Below are 18,306 nucleotides of genomic sequence, written 5' to 3' on the forward strand. Positions count from 1 at the left end.
CTCCCTTCCTCCTTTCCACCCTCCCTCCCTCCTTCCTCCCTTCCTTCCTCCTTTCCTTCCTTCCTTCCTTTTTCCTCCTTACTCCTTTCCTTCCTTCCTTCCTTCCTTCCTCCTCCCTCCCTCCCTCCTTCCTTACTCCTTTCCTCCCTTCCTTCCTTCCTTACTCCTTTCCTTCCTTCCTTCCTCCTTTACTCCCTCCCTCCCTCCTTCCTCCCTTCCTTACTCCTTTCCTTCCTTCCTTTTTTCTCCTTACTCCTTTCCTTCCTTCCTCCTTTCCTCCCCCCACCCCTCCTTCCTCCTTCCTTCCTCTTTTCCTCCGTCTTTTCCTCCCTCCCTCCCTCCCTCCCTCCCTCCCTCCCTCCTTCCTCCCTTCCTTACTCCTTTCCCTCCCTCCTTACTCCTTTCCTTCCTCTCTCCCTCCTTCCTCCCTCCTTTCCTCCCTTCCTTCCTCCTTTCCTCCTTACTCCTTTCCTTCCTTCCTTCCTTCCTTCCAGACCCCTTTCCAAACAGCTGTCATGTCCCAAAGAGGACCAACAGCGCTCGGCTCAAAAGTTCAGCGGCGCTCTCCTCCTACTCCTCCGAAAATGTCAAGAGTTCATTTGAATAAAGTTAAAAGTGGAGAGTTTGGATTTGGCTCCCCCTCTCCCCCCTGGCCCCCCCCCCCCTCCCTCCCCAACAGGCTCTCTAATCTAATCCATGAGCTGGACTCGCACGCGCTCTCAGAGTAAGACAAACAGGATGCGTCTACTCGGGTGACCAGGATGAAAGAGACGGTGTTTGAACACAGTTTGAATTCGTCTCTGCTGGTGCTGCAAGTCCACTACTTCCCCCCTTCTTGTTCTCATGGACCTTGGGCGAACTGTGTGTGTGTGTGTGTGTGTGTGTGTGTGTGTGTGTGTGTGTGTGTGAATGAGTCATACTGAAGCAACACCCTGAGTACAGAGACACGATCGAGGCTCAATGTTGAATCAACAGAACAATGATGGAGCACACAGTAATAATGATGTGTTTGAGTGTGTGTATGATCTGTGCCCCCCCCCCCCCCCAACCCTAACCCCCCCCCCCCCTCGTTTATTTTATATATCCAGAAACAATGAGTTCATGCACTTGATGGCAAACATGCACCAATGATCATGACCTGAGGAGCAACACTTAGTCGATTGATAACTGAAGAATAGTTTGTTTAACCCTCCTGTTCCTTCTTTCCTCTTTCTTTTTCCTTCTTTCTTCCCCTCCTCCCCTCTTTCTTTGCTCCCTCCTCCTTCTTTCCTTCCTCTTTTCGTCCTTACTCCTTCCTTCCTCCCTTCCTTTTCTCCTAAATTCCTTCCTCTTTTGTCCTTACTTTTTTCCTCCTTCCTTCCTTTCTTCCCTCCTTCCTAAACCCTTTCCTTCCTTCCTTCCTCTTTTGTCCTTACTCCTTTCCTTCCTTCCTTCCTCTTTTGTCCTTACTTTTTTCCTCCTTCCTTCCTTTCTTCCCTCCTTCCTCTTTTGCCCTTAGGGTTAGGAAGGAAGGAAGGAAGGAAGGAAGGAAGGAAGGAAAGGTCCTTCCTTCCTATATACATGATAGTAAACTCAATATCTTTAGATTTTTGGGCAGCTTGCCGGACAAAACCGCTGACAATTCACTCCATCAAACAAGAAAACGATGAAAATGCAAATGTTTACTGTGAAATCAGTATTTGCGATGTAGGGGGGGTTGTGCGTCATAAAAAAAAAAAAAAAAGGGCACGTATGAAAACAAACGTGTGATTATCTCGTGAGAAAAGGCATGGAGAAAGACAGGATGGATTATACTAGAGTTGCCAGGAAAGAAAAGACCGGGCCAAAGATGCTCGTTTCAAAAAAGCTCAGTTCACCCAAATTGCTAAGAGACATATTTTTTTCCCCTCTCTTCACAGGAAGTATGAGTCATGAGGACGATGTGCTCAGGAGATCCAGAGAGAGAGGTCCAGAGAGAGAGAGGTCCAGAGAGAGAGAGGTCCAGAGAGACATCTAGAGAGAGGTCTGTGGATTATGCAGAGTAATGTGGGCATATGTTGATGTTTGCATGACAAACAAAAGAAAAATCACCTTCATTTTATTATTGGGATGGAGGCAGAATGGTGAGAGAAAACTATGGTTACTATGGTAACTCTGTGAAACTCTGACTTTAACTTAACCCTCCTGTCGTCCTCCCGGGTCAAATTGACCCCGTCTCTTTTGACTGTTCCTTCTTTCCTTCCTTCTTCCCTCTTTCTTAAATTTTTCTTCCTTCTTCCCCTCCTCCCCTCTTTCTTTGCTCCCTCCTCCTCCTCCCTCCTTCCTTCCTTCTCTCCTAAATTCCTCCCTCTTTTGTCCTTACTCCTTTCCTTCCTTCCTTCCTTCCTTCCTTCCTTCCTTCCTCCCTCCTTTCCTTCCTCCCTTCCTTCTCTCCTAAATTCCTTCCTCCCTTCCTTCTCTCCTAAATTCCTTCCTCTTTTGTCCTTACTCTTTTCCTTCCTTCCTTCCTCTTTTCGTCCTTACTCCTTTCCTTCCTTCCTTCCTCCCTCCTTTCCTTCCTCCCTTCCTTCTCTCCTAAATTCCTTCTTCTTTTGTCCTGGATTATGCAGAGTAATGTGGGCATATGTTGATGTTTGCATGACAAACAAAAGAAAAATCACCTTCATTTTATTATTGGGATGGAGGCAGAATGGTGAAAGAAAATTATGGTTACTATGGTAACGCAACAAAAACTAGACTTGAGTGGAAAAATGTGTTGTTTTCTTGGTAATTTAGGTGAAGTAACAGTCACTACTTGTTAAGGCTGAGTATTGTTTAAGACATTACGATACCAGTACGAGTCCAAGAACCATTAAAGTGATCCTGATACTAACTGAGTCCTTCATTAGATTCCCATTAACACATGGAGGTCTCTGTCACTTTAGAGCAGGGGTGTCAAACATGAGGCCCGTGGGACAGAACCAGCCCGCCAAGGAGTCTAATCCGGCCCACTTTCCTTCCTGTGTTCTTTTCCTTCCTTCATTCCTTCATTCCTTCTCTCCATCCATCTTTCCTTCCTGTCTTCCCTCCTCCCTCCCCTTCTTCCTTCATTCTGTCCATCCTTCCTGTCTTCCTTCCTTCCTTCCTTCATTCTGTCCATCCTTTCTTCCTTCCTTCCTTCTTTCCTTCATCCCTTTGTTCCATTTTTCCTTCCTGTCTTCCCTCTTCCGTTCCTTCCCTCCTTCCTTCCATCTTTCCTTCCTCCCTTCCATCCTTCCTTCATTCTGTTTGTCCTTTCGTCCATCCTTCCTTCTTTCCTTCATCCCTTTCTTCCATTTTTCCTTCCTGTCTTCCCTCCTCCCTTCCAACCTTCCTTCCTCCCTTCCTCCCTTCCAACCTTCCTTCCTCCCTTCCTTCCTTCCTTCCTTCCTTCCTTCCTTCCTCCCTTCCTCCCTTTCTTCCCTTTTTCCTTCCTGTCTTCTTTTCCTTCCTTCCTTCCATCTTTTTAATGATCCGGCCCACATGAGATCAGATTGGTCTTCATGTGGCCCTTGAATGAAAATGTGTTTGACTCCTCTGTATTAGAGGAACAAGCTGAGCAAACCTTCGCGGTGGCTCGGCTCCTACAGACAGACGTCTTGTGTCCTCAGAACGTGAAACCTCTTTATTATGTGTTTCTACCGGTTTTAATCCCTGTGCAACGTTTTGCTTCAGGGAGAACGAGACTTCTGCGGATAATTAGGCTCCCGCTAAAAAACCCTGCTTAAACGTCTGGATCTTAAGTTACCAAAGAAACAAGTTGAGCAAACGTTAGCAGCAGCAGCAGCTCGGCTCTGGACATCCTGAGTCCACTGAACAGCGTGGGAGAAACACAGAAACACTGATTTTGAACGTGAAACTGCTTAATTCAGTGTTTTTACTGGGTTTTAATCACAGAGTGTGTTTGTTTTAGTGAAAGACGGAGACCTCTACGGGTAACTTGGATAGGCTTGATTGATGAACACTGGAGGAATCTTAACAGAGAGACGCTTTCATTATAAGTTTGATTGAGTGACGCCCTAGTGGTAGAAATTACACATTACGCCTGTGAGTCAATCTAAGTGGAGAAAAGAGACAAAGAGACAGAGAAGAGAGAGTTTCTGAAACCTCCCTGGTGAGCTCTTGTCAGCAGTTGTTGGTCCTGTGGTTAGCTGGACCTCACAGACTGTCAACCACATGTATGTTCAACCCAAACCCTGACCTCAGAGGCAAAAATCATAACTGACCGAGCCTCGTATCAGGATGGGCCAACTGCCTGTCCTCCCCGTGGTAAATATTTTAACTGGACGAATCAGTTATAAGAGTAATACATCCATAAATATCAAGGTAAGGTGATTGAACGTTAAACAAGGATAAAAGAGTGAAGCCCACACACACACTCAGCAGCTTTAATTTACAACATTTCATTCTCAAAACAATAAAAGTTTTACGATTAGAGCTCCAAGTGTGCCGGCTTTTCTCTTTCTTTCTCTCTACCAACAAAAAAAAAAAAAAAAAAAAAAAGAGAAAAAAAGAAAGGTCACTTTTCACTCACCGAACCTCTTGTATCCAAAAGACTGTACTTCCTCCTCGTCTGCAAAGTCGTCTGCGTGACATAATCAGAAACATATGACATAAATAGGTCACACTGTATGCAGGATTACTTTTTGGGGGGGTGGGGTTAGGGGTGAGGGGGGGTTGCATTGTGTTTAAAAGCAGTTGGTAGGAATCAACAAACAAAATAAAACCAAAAGGAAAACACTAGAGGGCAAGAATTCATAACGTTATCCTTGAAAACAGAGTGGAGGCAGCCAATAAGGATTATGGAGATAGTAGACTTATGATGTCTAGTAATATGCATGTGTGTGTCTGTGTGTCTGTGTGTGTCTGTGTGTGTGTGTGTGTGTGCATGTGTGTGTGATAGGAGGTCCAGAGAACTGTAAAAGCCACAGGCTGCGGTTTCTCTGGGTTGTTGACAGTAAACCCTAATTACACTCTGCCACACTACACTGCAGCAGAGCACAGAAAACATCAGTGGTAATGGTAAACAGATGGAGCCGAGGGGGGCGACATGGGTGAGGGGAGACAGGGAGGGATGAGCTGAGTGTGTGTTTATTGTTGGGAGGGGTTGGGGAAAGGGAGGTGGGGGGTAGATGGCAGGGTTGTGTCAACTGAATTAAATCTTCTAGGAGAGTTTTTATACTTGAGTTTCTCTTCAGCCTCCATTAAACTGGTAGAAATGATGATGTCTGTTCATCACATGCACTACAGGTGGTGTTAACAGCTCATCTTTGGTCTTTTCTTCAATATTATAAAAGGTAATTTCGGAAGCAGCATCTTGTTGATTCTCAAATATCACAAATTCATTAAAGGATAAGTTCATTGTTTTTCTAGTCGGACGCTCATATGAATACTAAAGGAGGTTTTCCTCGATTTAAAGCAAGGTAAATGTAACTTGATTAGCACATTTCAGCTCTAAAGGTATTTTAAAGTGCTTTACATAAAACATAAAATGCATTAAGACTGGATGTAAAAGCAAAAATATAAAGGCTTTTAACCCTCCTGTTGTCCTCGAGTCAAGAAGGGTGGAAGGAAGGGAGGAAGGAAAGGAAGGAAGGAAGGAAGGAAGGAAGAAGGAAGGAAGGAAGGAAAGAAAGAAGGAGGAAAGAAGGAAGGAAGGAAAGAAGGAGGGAGGAAGGACAGTGGAAAGAAAGAAGGAACACATGGTAAAATATAAAGGCTTTTAACCCTCCTGTTGTCCTCGAGTCAAGGAAGGAAGGGAGGAAAGGAGGGTGGAAGGAAGGGAGGAAGGAAGGGAGGAAAGGAAAGAAGGAAGGAAGGGGGGAAGAAAGAAAGAAAGAAAGAAAGAAAGGATGGTGTAAAGAAAGAGAAAGTAAGGAAGGAAGGAAGGAAGGAAGCAAGGAGGGAGGGAGGAAGGAAGGAGGGACGGTGGAAAGAAGGATGGAGGAAGGTAGGTGGAGGAAAGAAAGAGAAAGGAAGGAAGGAAGGAAGGAAGGAAGGAAGGAATGAGGGAAGGAAAGAAAGGAGGGAGGAAAGAGAGAAGGAGGGAGGGTTGAAGGACAGATGGAACAGTCAAAACAGACGGGGTCAATTTGACCCGGGAGGACGACATGAAGGTTAATCATTCCTCCTGTTCATACTGGCTATTAAAAGATTCCCTGCAATGTAAAGTGATGGAAGCCAAAATCCACACAAATCCACAAAAATGTATTTAAAGTTGATCTGAAGCTCATATACTTGGTTGGGGGTTTGGTTAATATTTGGATGGGAGACCCCCCCCCCTCTCTCTCTGTGAAAGTTGCTATTGGATGTGATGTTAATAGGCCAGTAGGGGGCAGTCTTCCCTCTTGTCCTAATAAATCCCCAAATATCCCCAGTTCATTGCCCGTGACACTGTGCTGTGGGAGATGCTGTCATTCAGATGAGACTTTAAACCCGAGGTCCTGACTCACTGCGGTCATTAAAGAACCTGTGGCACTTCTCACAAAGACTTAAAAAAAGGGAGGGGGGGGGGGCTCCCCTGGTGGTTTGGCAGAATTCCCAACCTGGCTCTCTTCATGTGGCCACCTAATCATCCCTCCAGTGTAATTGGGCTCAATGATTCTCCTCCCTGTCCACTTCAAACTGATGTGTGGCGAGTTTTATATAGTGCAAAATGTCTGTTGTGCATCATCTGTAGGAGGGTGCTACACATTGGTGGTGGTTCAAGATAAAGATACTAACATGCATGAATACATGAGGCTCCAGCAGTCTATCTGGCACATTTACAGTCTTTTTAAAGCATGAAATTCCCTTTTAGTGTTTTCCTGTTGAGCTGTGGTGGAAGTATAGTAACATAAAAAGGGACTTAGGCACTAAAAGGACTGTTACGTTGAAAGTTATCTACCTGATCTGACTCATTTGGACGGCTGAAGCTTCATATTAACTTCATATCAACTTTTAAACACAGTTTTTGCACAGGAGGAAGACTGTGGATTTTGCCCCCCATCACTTACATTGTATTATGTATTATGAAGGGATCTTCTAATGGTCCACTTCAAGCTGATGTGTGGCGAGCTTTATAGTGCAAAATGTCTGTTGTGCATCATCTAGGTGGGGGCTAGATAAAGATACTACATGCATGAATATATGAGGCTCCAGCAGTCTATCTGGCACATTTACAGTCTTTTTAAAGCATGAAATTCCCTTTTAGTGTTTCCCTGTTGAGCTGTGGTGGAAGTATAGTAACATAAAAAGAGACTTTAGCACTAAAAAGACTGTAAACTGTAAAAGATGTTGAAATATATCTACCTGATTTGACTCATTTGGACTTCAGATCAACTTTTAAACACAGTTTTTGCACAGGAGGAAGACCCCCCATCACTTACATTGTATTATGCATTATGAAGGGATTTTCTAATGGTCAGTATGAACAGGAGGAATGATTACAGCAAGAAAAAAAAAACCTGTTTCAGTGTTTATTTGTGCTCCTGACTGTCGTTTTTTAGACAGAAATGAAAAATTGTGTGAACCCGTCCTTTAAAAAAGTTCAATCCCGGATACACACAGACTAATTGTGCAAACACGATTCTCTCTTTTCATTTCCTACAGTTGGATTCAACTGTTGGGAAGTATTTCACAACTTCTGCACTACCTTAATGTCATCCAGATGTGAGTCGCGGACCACAAAGAAATACGCACGCACTGAATAAAACGAGCGTAGAAAGCTGTCAATATAAATTTAAAAAATAAAGTTAAAACAACATGCAGTATAAGTGTCAGATGCACGTGGGCTATACGTACCTTTCATGGCGTTTAATAGCTCGTTGAGGACTGTAGAAGAGATGAGGAGCCCTGTCACTTTCTGCGCATCTCAGCATCCAGTGCAATGGTGAAAACTCGCTCCACGGTGCAGCCACGCGCACTGATATCAGCAACTAATGTTTTTTTAAAGTTTTTTTTTCTTTTATAAGTGAGTCTTCATGTTGAGTGGTCCGTTTAAAGTCCCATTGGCTCAGTGAAGTTTTGTGCAGGAGTGATGCGATGAGTGTCGTCCTGCAGCGCTGCGCTGAACTGAGCTGTCTCCTGTTCAACACTGTCAAGTTACACAGAGACACATCACACTTCCGCTGCTGCCCCCAAAATACAACCACGCGCTGCTGCACGAGAGATAGGTAGATAGACAGATAGGTAGACAGATAGACAGATAGATAGATAGATAGACAGATAGATAGATTTTTTTTTGCAGTGATGCCTGAAATGAGGTTATTGATCACTTGTATGTAACTGATAATGATATATTACAGTTTAACGGTTTAACTTTATTATATAAAATGACGTCAGTGTATTGAAACAGTAAAACACACCGCTGGAAATTTAATCATTATAATTAACTATGAATAAAAAAAACCCCACAGAGAACAAAAGAAAACATACATATATTAACCCTCCTGTTGTCCTCGAGTCAAGAAAGGAAGGAAAGGAGGGAGAGAGGGAGAGAGAGGAAGGAAGGAAGGAAGGAAGGGAGGAAAGGAGGGAGGGAGAGAGAGAGAAAGGAAAGAAGGAACAAAGGAAGGGGGAGAGCAATTAGCAATGTTTGTTAACCATTGTGTCTCAAATTGACTGTTCCTTCCTTCCTTCCTTCCTTCCTTTCATCTTTACTTCCTTCCATCTGTCCTTCCTTACTTCCTTCCTTCCATTTATCCTTCCTTCCTTCCTACTTTCCTTCCTTCCTTCCTTCCATCTGTCCTTCCTTCCTTCCTTTCATCTTTCCTTCCCTCCATCTGTCCTTCCTTCCATCTGTCCTCCCATCTGTCCTTCTTTCCTTCCTTCCTCCACCCCTTTCTTCCGCCCTCTCTCCTTTCCTTCTTTCCTTCCTTATTCCTTCTTCCCTTCTTTCCTCCCTCGCTCTCTCCTTTCCTTCCTTCCTCCCTCGCTCTCTCCCTTCCTTCCTTCCCTCGCTCGCTCTCTCCTTTCCTTCCTCCCTTCCTTCCTTCCCTCGCTCGCTCTCTCCTTTCCTTCCTTCCTTCCTTGTTCCTCCCTTCCTCCTTTCCTTCCTTATTCCTCCCTTCCTTCCTTCCTTCCTCCCTCCCTCCTTTCCTTCCTTCCTTCTTTTCTTCCTTCCTCCATTCTTTCCTTCCTTATTCCTCCCTTCCTCCCTCCCTCGCTCTCCCTTCCTTCCTTCCTCCCTCCCTCCTTTCCTTCCTTCCTTCCTTTCTTCCTTCCTCCATTCTTTCTTTCCTTCCTTATTCCTCCCTTCCTCCCTTCCTTCCTTCCTTCCTTCCTCCCTCGCTCGCTCTCTCCATTCCTTCCTTCCCTAATAATGCCACTTTACATTTCACTATATTTCAGCTCCATGCACAGAGCTAATCCTTTACATTGAAGGCCAGAGTGTCACATTTCCTGTATGTTCCCAACTTTCTCTCCACGTTTCCTTTTTAAAGCTCCACACAGTCACCGAGTTACCCTTTAATTTACTCCACACAGCTGTCCCAGTGTGTGCCGTGATGATCCCGCACCTCCTCTCCTGCTGCAGAGAGGAGGTGCGGGCTGCTTTCATCCCCGCAGTAATCCAGCCGGAGATGAGATTAAGTTACTGGAGGGGGGTGTATGGAGGGGGGGGGGGGGGGGGGTTTGATGGCAATCGCGTCCCCGGGTGAAAATCTGGTACCCATTACAGATAATTTCAAAGGTTTTTTTTTTTGGAGGGAGAAAGGTGGAGGAGGGTGACACCGACATCGAAAGGGCGACACTTTTCAGCTCTGTTCCTCCCCAATGCTCCCTCCTCCTTCCTTCCTTCTTTTTTTCCTTCCTCTTTTCGTCCTTACTCCTTTCCTTCCTTCCTCCCTCCCTTCCTTTCACTCCTAAATTCCTTCCTCTTTTGTCCTTTCCTTCCTTCCTTACTTCTTTCCTTCCCTCTTTCCTTCCTCCTTTCCTCCTTACTCCTTTCCTTCCTTCCTTCCTTCCTTCCTCCCCAATGTTTTTACATATTCACATCTCATTTCCTTTAAAAGGGAGAAGAATCACTTTCATGTTCATGTTCTGTTAATTTAAGGAGATTTGGACCCTGTAGCAGTCTGGAGGTTAATTTTGGTGGTTTGGAGATTATTTTTATGTGATGGATCACAAGGATTCCTACACTTTTTAAGACATTTATTTCTATAATTAAGCTTTATTAGAACTTTACAGCCATAAAACAAGAGGAAAGTTAGAATAAAATAACACATTTACAAGAGATTTGTACGAGATACTTGAAATAAGAAAACAGCTTCACGGAAATCAAGAAAAGTAATACCTGATTCTTGGAGCGATTCGGTTTGGGAAACAAACTGAGATTAACTCTCCCAGGTCAAATTGACCCCATCTCTTTTTACTGTTCCTTCTTCCCCTCCTCCCCTCTTTCTTTGCTCCCTCCTCCTTTCCTTCCTTCCTTCCTTACTCCTTCCTTCCTTCCTTCCTTCCTACTTTCCTTCCTTCCTTCCTTACTCCATTCTCTCCTAAATTCCTTCCTCTTTTGTCCTTACTCCCTTCCTTCCTTCCTTCCTACTTTCCTTCCTTCCTTCCTTACTCCATTCTCTCCTAAATTCCTTCCTCTTTTGTCCTTACTCCCTTCCTTCCTTCCTTCCTTACTCCCTTCTCTCCTAAATTCCTTCCTCTTTTGTCCTTACTCCTTTCCTTCCTTCCTTCCTTCCTTCACTCCCTCCTTACTCCCTCCCTCCCTCCTTACCTTCCTTCCGCTTTTCCTCCCTCCCTCCTTACTCCTTTCATTCCTTCCTTCCTTCCTCCCTTCCTTACTTCCTTCTGTCCTTCCTTGATCTGAGGACAACAGGAGGATTAAATAAGGCTATAAACTCAATTATAAACAAAAATGGCACCATAGGATGGATATTATTTGTTTTTTTAGGCTTAATAAATTGAATCATTTTCTCTGTGGTGCTTTTATCTCAACTGGATTCATGCCAAGATGATCAGATATAGGTTTTATTTGTTTACTCTCACCCTGACAGTCATTTTCTGTTTGTTAATCTACTCCCAACAGGCAGGAAAGACTGATCACAATCTGTCAAAATAAAGAGGAGACAGTAAGATTTCCACCATGCAGCTTCCCTTTCCACTCACCTCCTCCTCCTCTCCTCCTCTCCTCCTCTCCTCCAGGTGCAGTGATAATCCCGACAGTTCCTGTGTCCATAATCTCTCGGGCCTGCAGATGCAGATCGCTGATCAAAGGAGGAAAACAGCTGCATCCTTCCAGACTAACAAGAAACATCAAAGAAATTTAGACATACCCCCCCTCAACCCCCCCCCCCTCCTAATCTTAACAGTACAGGTTAGTGTCACCAGGCCATGATGTTAACCCTTTTTACACTCGCTCAGTTCAAACCAATTGATTTCCAAGGAAAAGATGCAGATAACAGCAACATGTCTGAGCTCTAAAGTCCTCTGAGCTTTGAAAAAAAAAAAAAAAAAAAAAAAAAAAAAAAAGCTAGACAGATCTGTTTTTACTACAGCGCCTTCAAACCCAGGCTCAGCGTTAATAGCTCATGTTTGACCCGGTCCAACACATATTAGATTCCAGACAGGCCTCACATGATAAAGCGACTAATTACTTGTTTTCCTAAAGGCTTCAAAACTGTTATTTTACTGTTGGCTATAATTGGAGCAGCAGGCTGGTATTAGGGCTCAGATAGAGAGATGGTGGCGAGCTGATAAAAAACAGCTGAGGGTCAGGTATCTTACAGCCTCGGCTCCTGCTGCTCCTCATTCAGGGGTTGGGACCTTATTTGCTGGGTCAAGGCTTTCAGCAGTGGGCTCAGATTATCAGAGAGCTGAGACTTGAGAGAGAGAAAGCAAGCATGAAGGAATTCCACATTCACCACGCCGCCGCCGCCATGTTTAGATATTTAGAAGATTGATCTGTATGAGAGAAAATCTGCTGTTAGAGGTGTTAGAAGTGCTGATACAGTATGAAGGATGTTGTAGATTATGTCAGCTGTAAAGTTACAGGAAACATTGTGATGGTTCTTGAGGTTCTTTAAAAGGTATATTTATGATTTTCTGCAGATTTTTCTCCTTGTATATCGATCATATGGACGTTTAGCAGACATGTTAGAGGGAGAGTGAGCTACTTGACTGCATGTTACTGTGGCTCTGAGGGTAAAAACTCAAAACTTTCACAAAACGCAGCAACATACAACAAAATTCGACACTTCATAAAACACATAACATCAATATTTGACAAAACACAACAGTATTTTACAAAACTCAACATTTCAGGAAACTTCACAGGCCTGAATTCAGACCCCTACTACACTTGTGGCTCTGAGGGTTAAAGCACAAACCTACTCTAATATTTAAGGAAACGCAGCAACATATAACAAAACTCGAAACTTCACAAAACCACACACATCAATATTTTACACAACACTATGCAAAACACAGCTGTATTTTACAAGACTCAACATTTCAGGAAACTCCACAGGCCTGAATTCAGACCTCTACTATACTTGATAAGTTGGTTTTGTTTTATTTTAGTATTTCCACCCTGATCTTCTCCAACAGGTCTTGGTCAAAAAGGGAGTAGTAGTTTAAGACTGTCAGGCCAAACATATCAAGTGATGATTTTTCAGCTTGTACATCGATCATATGGACGTTTAGCAGACATGATAGAGGGAGAGGGAGCTATTTGACTGTATGTTACTGTTACTGTTACTGTGGCTCTGAGGGTTAAAACACAAAACTTTCACAAAGCATAACATTTCAGGAAAAGCAGCAACATATAATAAAACTCGACACTTCACAAAACAACACATAACATCAATATTTGAGAAAAACACAGCAGTATTTTACAAAACTCAACATTTCAGGAAACTTCACAGGCTTGACTCCTTTCCTTTCTTTCTTTCCTTCCTTCCTTCCTTCCTTCCTTCCTTCCTTCCTTATCTCCTTACTCCTTTCCTTCCTCCTTCCCTTCTCTCCTAAATTCTTTCCTTCCTCTTTTGTCCTTCCTTCCTTCCTTCCTTCCTTCCTCCCTCCCTCCCTCCCTCCATCCTACTCCTTTCCTTCCTCCTTCCCTTCTCTCCTAAATTCCTTCCTTCCTCTTTTGTCCTTACTTCCTTCCTTCCTTTCTTCCTTCCTCCCTCTCTCCCTCCCTCCTTTCCTTCCTTCCTTGATCTGAGGACAACAGGAGGGTTAAATAAGGCTATAAACTCAATTATAAACAAAAATGGCATGATAGGATGGATATTATTTGCTTTTTTTAGGCTTAATAAATTGAATCATTTTCTCTGAGGTTGCTTTTATCTCAACTGGATTCATGCCAAGATGATAGGAAGGTTTTATTTGTTTACCTGCTTCACAGGCCTGAATCGAGACCCCTACTGTGCCTTCTGTAAATCGCTCATAAGTTGTTTTTGGTTTTATTTTATTTGAGTATTTCCACCCTAATCTTGTCCAACATGTTACTGAAAAAAGTGAGTAGTAGTTTAAGACTGTCAGGCCAAACTTATCAGGTGATGTCATTGGATCCCAAATCAAATATTGAAGGCCGGGAGTCAAACCTGCAAACCTCAAAGTTCACTTTTAAGTTTTAATGTTATGCTATAGGTGAATATTTCCAGTCTTGTGACTCATTGGCAGCGATAATGGTAAATCTAATAGTTTTTATTAATGCTTAGCTTGATTCTTTGTCATCACATCTCCTTTTTATCAATCAAACCAGTCAAGTTTTGTCACCATACTCACCTTTTTTTCCACAAGTTTCAAACCAGCTAGCAGCCAACCACTTCCTGCTTTTACCCTCTTGATGACATCATGGGTTAAACTAAGTATGAAGGGGGTGGAGGGGGAAGATTAATGAGGGTTAAATGTTTTGTTGAACATAATTTGTATATCTGTGGTATCTTGGCAAGTTGGAGAGGAATATTTAAAGTCATGTTTGTACAGATACGGCATTAAATGACACAAGTAACTTTATCATTTACTTGTTATGAGACTGCAACACCCCTGAGAGCGATATGGATCTGACTAAAGTGATGATGCAATGGATTGAAGGACCTATATAAGGGAGCTGTTGTTTGCCCCTTTTGGGATAAGACTAGGGAGCCATGTTGGTATAATGTGCAAGCTGCAACTTTTATTTTATGTTGGCTTCCCCCCCCCCCCCCCCCCCCCCCCATCATCTTCTCAATGCTTCTGCTCATAATCAGCAGGCACAGTTCGTCTCACAGCAGCTTCCCTTCCCTTTACTATCAGCAAAAGGCTACTAACACTGAATCCTCCCTCCATAGTTTGTTTATCCACCAATTGCTCCTTTCTTCACTCTTTTATTGCATTAAATTGTGTTCTTTGGTAATTATCCCAGTCTTATTGTTTCTCTTTCTCCAACTGACCATAATTCAATGTGATGGATCTGTGATTTCGACATCAAATCTCTCTTTGTGTGTGTGTTTGTTTTTACACTGTGGAACCATTATAAGGAGCAGCCTGCATCATGTTTTCTCAAAGAGTCCTGACCTGTGCAACATGTAAGTACACACAAAGGTTAAAAACGTTAAAAGAAGAAGAAGAAGACATATGTAAATGCAGAAAAACACCCTCTCACTAATGGTGACACCTGCACATATAAAATGTAACTTTTTGTGAGTTGAAACTAAAAAATGTGTGGGGGGGTTTCCCAGCTGTGTTTTGTTCTCTTCACAGTGCAGAATGAAGTATGTACCGAGTTTCCTGCCACATTCATCTGGATGGAGGACGTTTTATGCTCACCAGCATGATTTGTGACATCACAAACCAGTCGTGGTCATGGATTGAAGCCTCCAGTGCACATACGCATGAAGTAAGTTCAGACATGGAGACCGAGGAGGAGACCAAGGAGGAGAAGACCAAAGAGGAGAAGACCAAGGAGACAGAGAAGGAGACTGAGGAGGAGACCAAGAAGAAGACCAAGGAGAGGAAGAAGACCAAGGAGGAGACTGAGAAGTAGAATAAGATAGAGGAGGAGACTGAGGAGAAGACCAAGGAGAGGAAGAAGACCAAGGAGACAGAGAAGAAGACTGAGGAGAAGACCAAGAAGAAGACCAAGGAGAGGAAGAAGACCAAGGAGAGGAAGAAGACCAAGGAGGAGAAGACCAAGGAGACAGAGAAGAAGACTGAGGAGAAGACTGACGGAGGAGGAGACTGAGAAGTAGAATGAGATAGAGGAGGAGACCCAGGAGGAGAAGACCAAGGAGACAGAGAAGGAGACGGAGGAGGAGACCAAGAAGAAGACCAAGGAGAGGAAGAAGACCAAGGAGAGGAAGAAGACCAAGGAGGAGAAGACCAAGGAGACAGAGAAGAAGACTGAGGAGAAGACTGACGGAGGAGGAGACTGAGAAGAAGAATGCGATAGAGGAGAAGACCAAGGAGACAGAGAAGGAGACGGAGGAGGAGACCAAGAAGAAGACCAAGGAGAGGAAGAAGACCAAGGAGACAGAGAAGAAGAACGAGACAGAGACTGAGAAGTAGACTGACTGAGGAGGAGACTGAGAAGTAGAATGAGATAGAGGAGGAGACCGAGGAGAAGAAGACCAAGGAAGAGACCAAGGAGACAGAGAAGAAGACCGAGGAGAAGACTGAGAAGTAGAACGAGACCGAGACTGAGAAGTAGACTGACTGAGGAGGAGACTGAGAAGTAGAATGAGATAGAGGAGGAGACCGAGGAGAAGAAGAAGATTAAGGAAGAGACCAAGGAGAGGAAGAAGACAAGGAGACAGAGAAGAAGGCCGAGGAGGAGACCAAGAAGAAGACCAAGGAGGAGACTGAGAAGTAGAACGAGATAGAGGAGGAGACTGACTGAGGAGGAGACTGAGAAATAGAATGAGATAGAGGAGGAGACCGAGGAGAAGAAGACCAAGGAAGAGACCAAGGAGACTGAGAAGAGGAACAAGTGTAAAAGTGAGGAGAAGAAGACCATGGAGTGGAAGAAGACCGAGGAGAAGACTGAAAGAGAAGTAGACTGACTGAGAAGTAGAGCGAGACTGAAAAGTAGAACGAGACTGAGACTGAGAAGACTGAGAAGTAGACCGGGGCAGAGGTGAAAAACCTATTAAAGGGAAGGATTTAAAAGGACTAGTGCCCAATTTAAGTTAAGTGCCCAAACAAACAAACAGTGAATCATGTTTTTCTTGCTATAATCATTCCTCCTTTTCATACCTTAGAATAAAACCCTAATATACTCCTCCCCATTATCCAACCCTTCAGAGCTACCACATACTTCGAAACCTATACTAAACTCCAATAGACTATTTATTTGACTTATATAATCTACATTTGATCATCAACAACAACAACAACAACAACAACAACAACAACAACGTGTCCCTTAGGTCATACAGTCCACTTGGTCCTGTTGTGGCCGTCAGTGCAGAGCTTAGACCATGCCAGCGTGTGCCAGGTCTCTGCAGGAAGCTTAGGCTTACTGTCAGTCCGATGGAGATTAAAGTATAATGTTTCACCTGAGGAGGGCTCCGGACTATGTTAGAGACAATTAAGTGAGATAGATTTGCAAAAAATAATTGAGCATGTTATGTTAACTGTGCATTAAAGCCTGCGTTAAGGTGATTAGTAGTTATGCTGTAATGCAAACACTCCTAATAGGATCTCCGCTTGCTGATCCATTAAAAATAGGACAAGTCATTCAAGGAAGCGGACTCTCTATCACTCGATCACTCTCTCAAGCTGCTTCTGCTGCTGCTGCTGCTACTCTTGTTTTTGGAGGCTTCATAGATCTTAAGGTAAATATCTTTTTCTGTTTCTGTCCTTAATAATTCACTCTTTCCTCTGTCCTTCCTCCCTCCTATCCTTCCTTCTTCACCAGTAAGAGAGATATTGGGATAGATAATGGTTTGTGTGTTTGTTTGTACTTTCTAAAAAACTGTATAGGACAACTTTTTATGCAACTAACCTTTTATTTTACTTATTGAATTTCGTCAATAGATATATCTAAACAACAACAGCATTTACTCATTTACTCAAAGGACGTTGAAGTCGTAGCGTTTGTATTTGTGTGAACTCATCATTCATAATTCAGTTGTACAAGTGTCCTGTAGTGACTTGTCCTTGTTATGTAATGCGATGATGCCTCAACCCCAGGACGACTGATTCACTGCAGCAGCTTTAGTTAATGAGGATTCCTGTTGGTAATCGTGTTATTTGGCTTGACTCTGATAATTAACATGAACAAATTGTGGTTTCCCCTTTACTGAATTCACTTCTTTCTAGCAGTGATTCATGAAGCTCTTTATTAAAAACCATTAATTGCATTTGTGCCAAACTGAATGCACGTTCTCGGCTTTATACTCAGCTATACTTATAGCTAGATACTTATAGCAAAACTGTAAATAATGGTTAGTTTTCTTTCCACAAAGACACAAAAATCAGTTCACTTCAAAATCAGAGCTAGAGCACTGGTTTAGTTTAGTTTATTTGGATCCCCATTAGCTGTTACCAAGGCAACAGCTACTCTTCCTGGGGTCCATGTTAAAATAAATACAACCAATTACAATATAACATGAATGCATACTATGCTGTGATGTGGGTAAAGTCTTCCACAAAGAAGATTTAGCCTGTTTTTGTTTGGGGTTTTCTTCTTCTACTGAGCTTTTGTTGTTTGAGGAGCCCCCCTCCCCCCCCCCCTCCCCCTTCAATACTTTTACACATTTGGATGCCTACTATACTACATGTATGATAAAACTTTATTGCAAACTGCCAGAAAAAGCAAAAAGCAAAAAGCAAAAAGCCACAAGTGTTTTTCATTTATACTGCCTGTGTGTGTAGTTGCTGCTTTGTGTGTACTGGTACTGTATTGACCCAAAAACAACAAAGAGTTTTAAGAGTTTTGCAAGAGATGTAATGTTGTAATGTTGTTGCTGGTTTTTGGTGTAAGGTTTTGTGGTTTAGTGTGTTAGTGTGTGTAGAGTTCTCCAAAATAGCCTCACAGTATCAAAGATAATGCCTAAAAAGCAATTAGAAGAAACTGTTAAGTAGCCTCTAGGTTGCCCTTAAATGCTTGAGAAACAGTGACACCTGGTGGTCAGAGTAGGAATTGCTTTTTGTTGTAGCCACAGCAGAATAACCCTCCTGTTGTCTTCAGGTGAAGGAAGGACAGGAGGAAGGGAGGGAAGAAGGACAGAAGGAAAGAAGGAAGGAAGGAAAGGAGTAAAGAGGAAAAGAGGAAGGAAGGAAGGAAGGAGAGAAGGAAGGAAAGGTGTAAGAAGGAAAAGATGAAGGAAGGAAGGAAGATAGGAATAAAAGAAAAGAGTAAGGAAGAAAAGAGGAAGGAAGGGAGGAGAGAAG

The 18,306-nt window shown here is 43.2% G+C and overlaps 1 protein-coding gene across 1 annotated transcript in view; it reads right to left on the reverse strand.

The window, feature by feature from the left end:
* LOC128382104 (collectin-12-like) overlaps nucleotides 1-7,820 on the reverse strand; it is a 31,296-nt gene extending 23,476 nt beyond the window's left edge. Inside the window, exons 1-2 of the mRNA XM_053342090.1 lie at nucleotides 7,780-7,820; nucleotides 4,532-4,582 (exon numbers count right to left, since the gene is read on the reverse strand). Of these exons, the coding sequence (XP_053198065.1) occupies nucleotides 4,532-4,582; nucleotides 7,780-7,786 (58 nt within the window). The 5' untranslated portion in view covers nucleotides 7,787-7,820. The remainder of the gene's footprint in view (nucleotides 1-4,531; nucleotides 4,583-7,779) is intronic.
* Between the last annotated feature and the right edge of the window lie 10,486 nt (nucleotides 7,821-18,306).

This window comes from Scomber japonicus, chromosome 21 (assembly GCF_027409825.1).
Source record: "Scomber japonicus isolate fScoJap1 chromosome 21, fScoJap1.pri, whole genome shotgun sequence".
In the NCBI taxonomy this organism is placed as follows: Eukaryota; Metazoa; Chordata; class Actinopteri; order Scombriformes; family Scombridae; genus Scomber; species Scomber japonicus.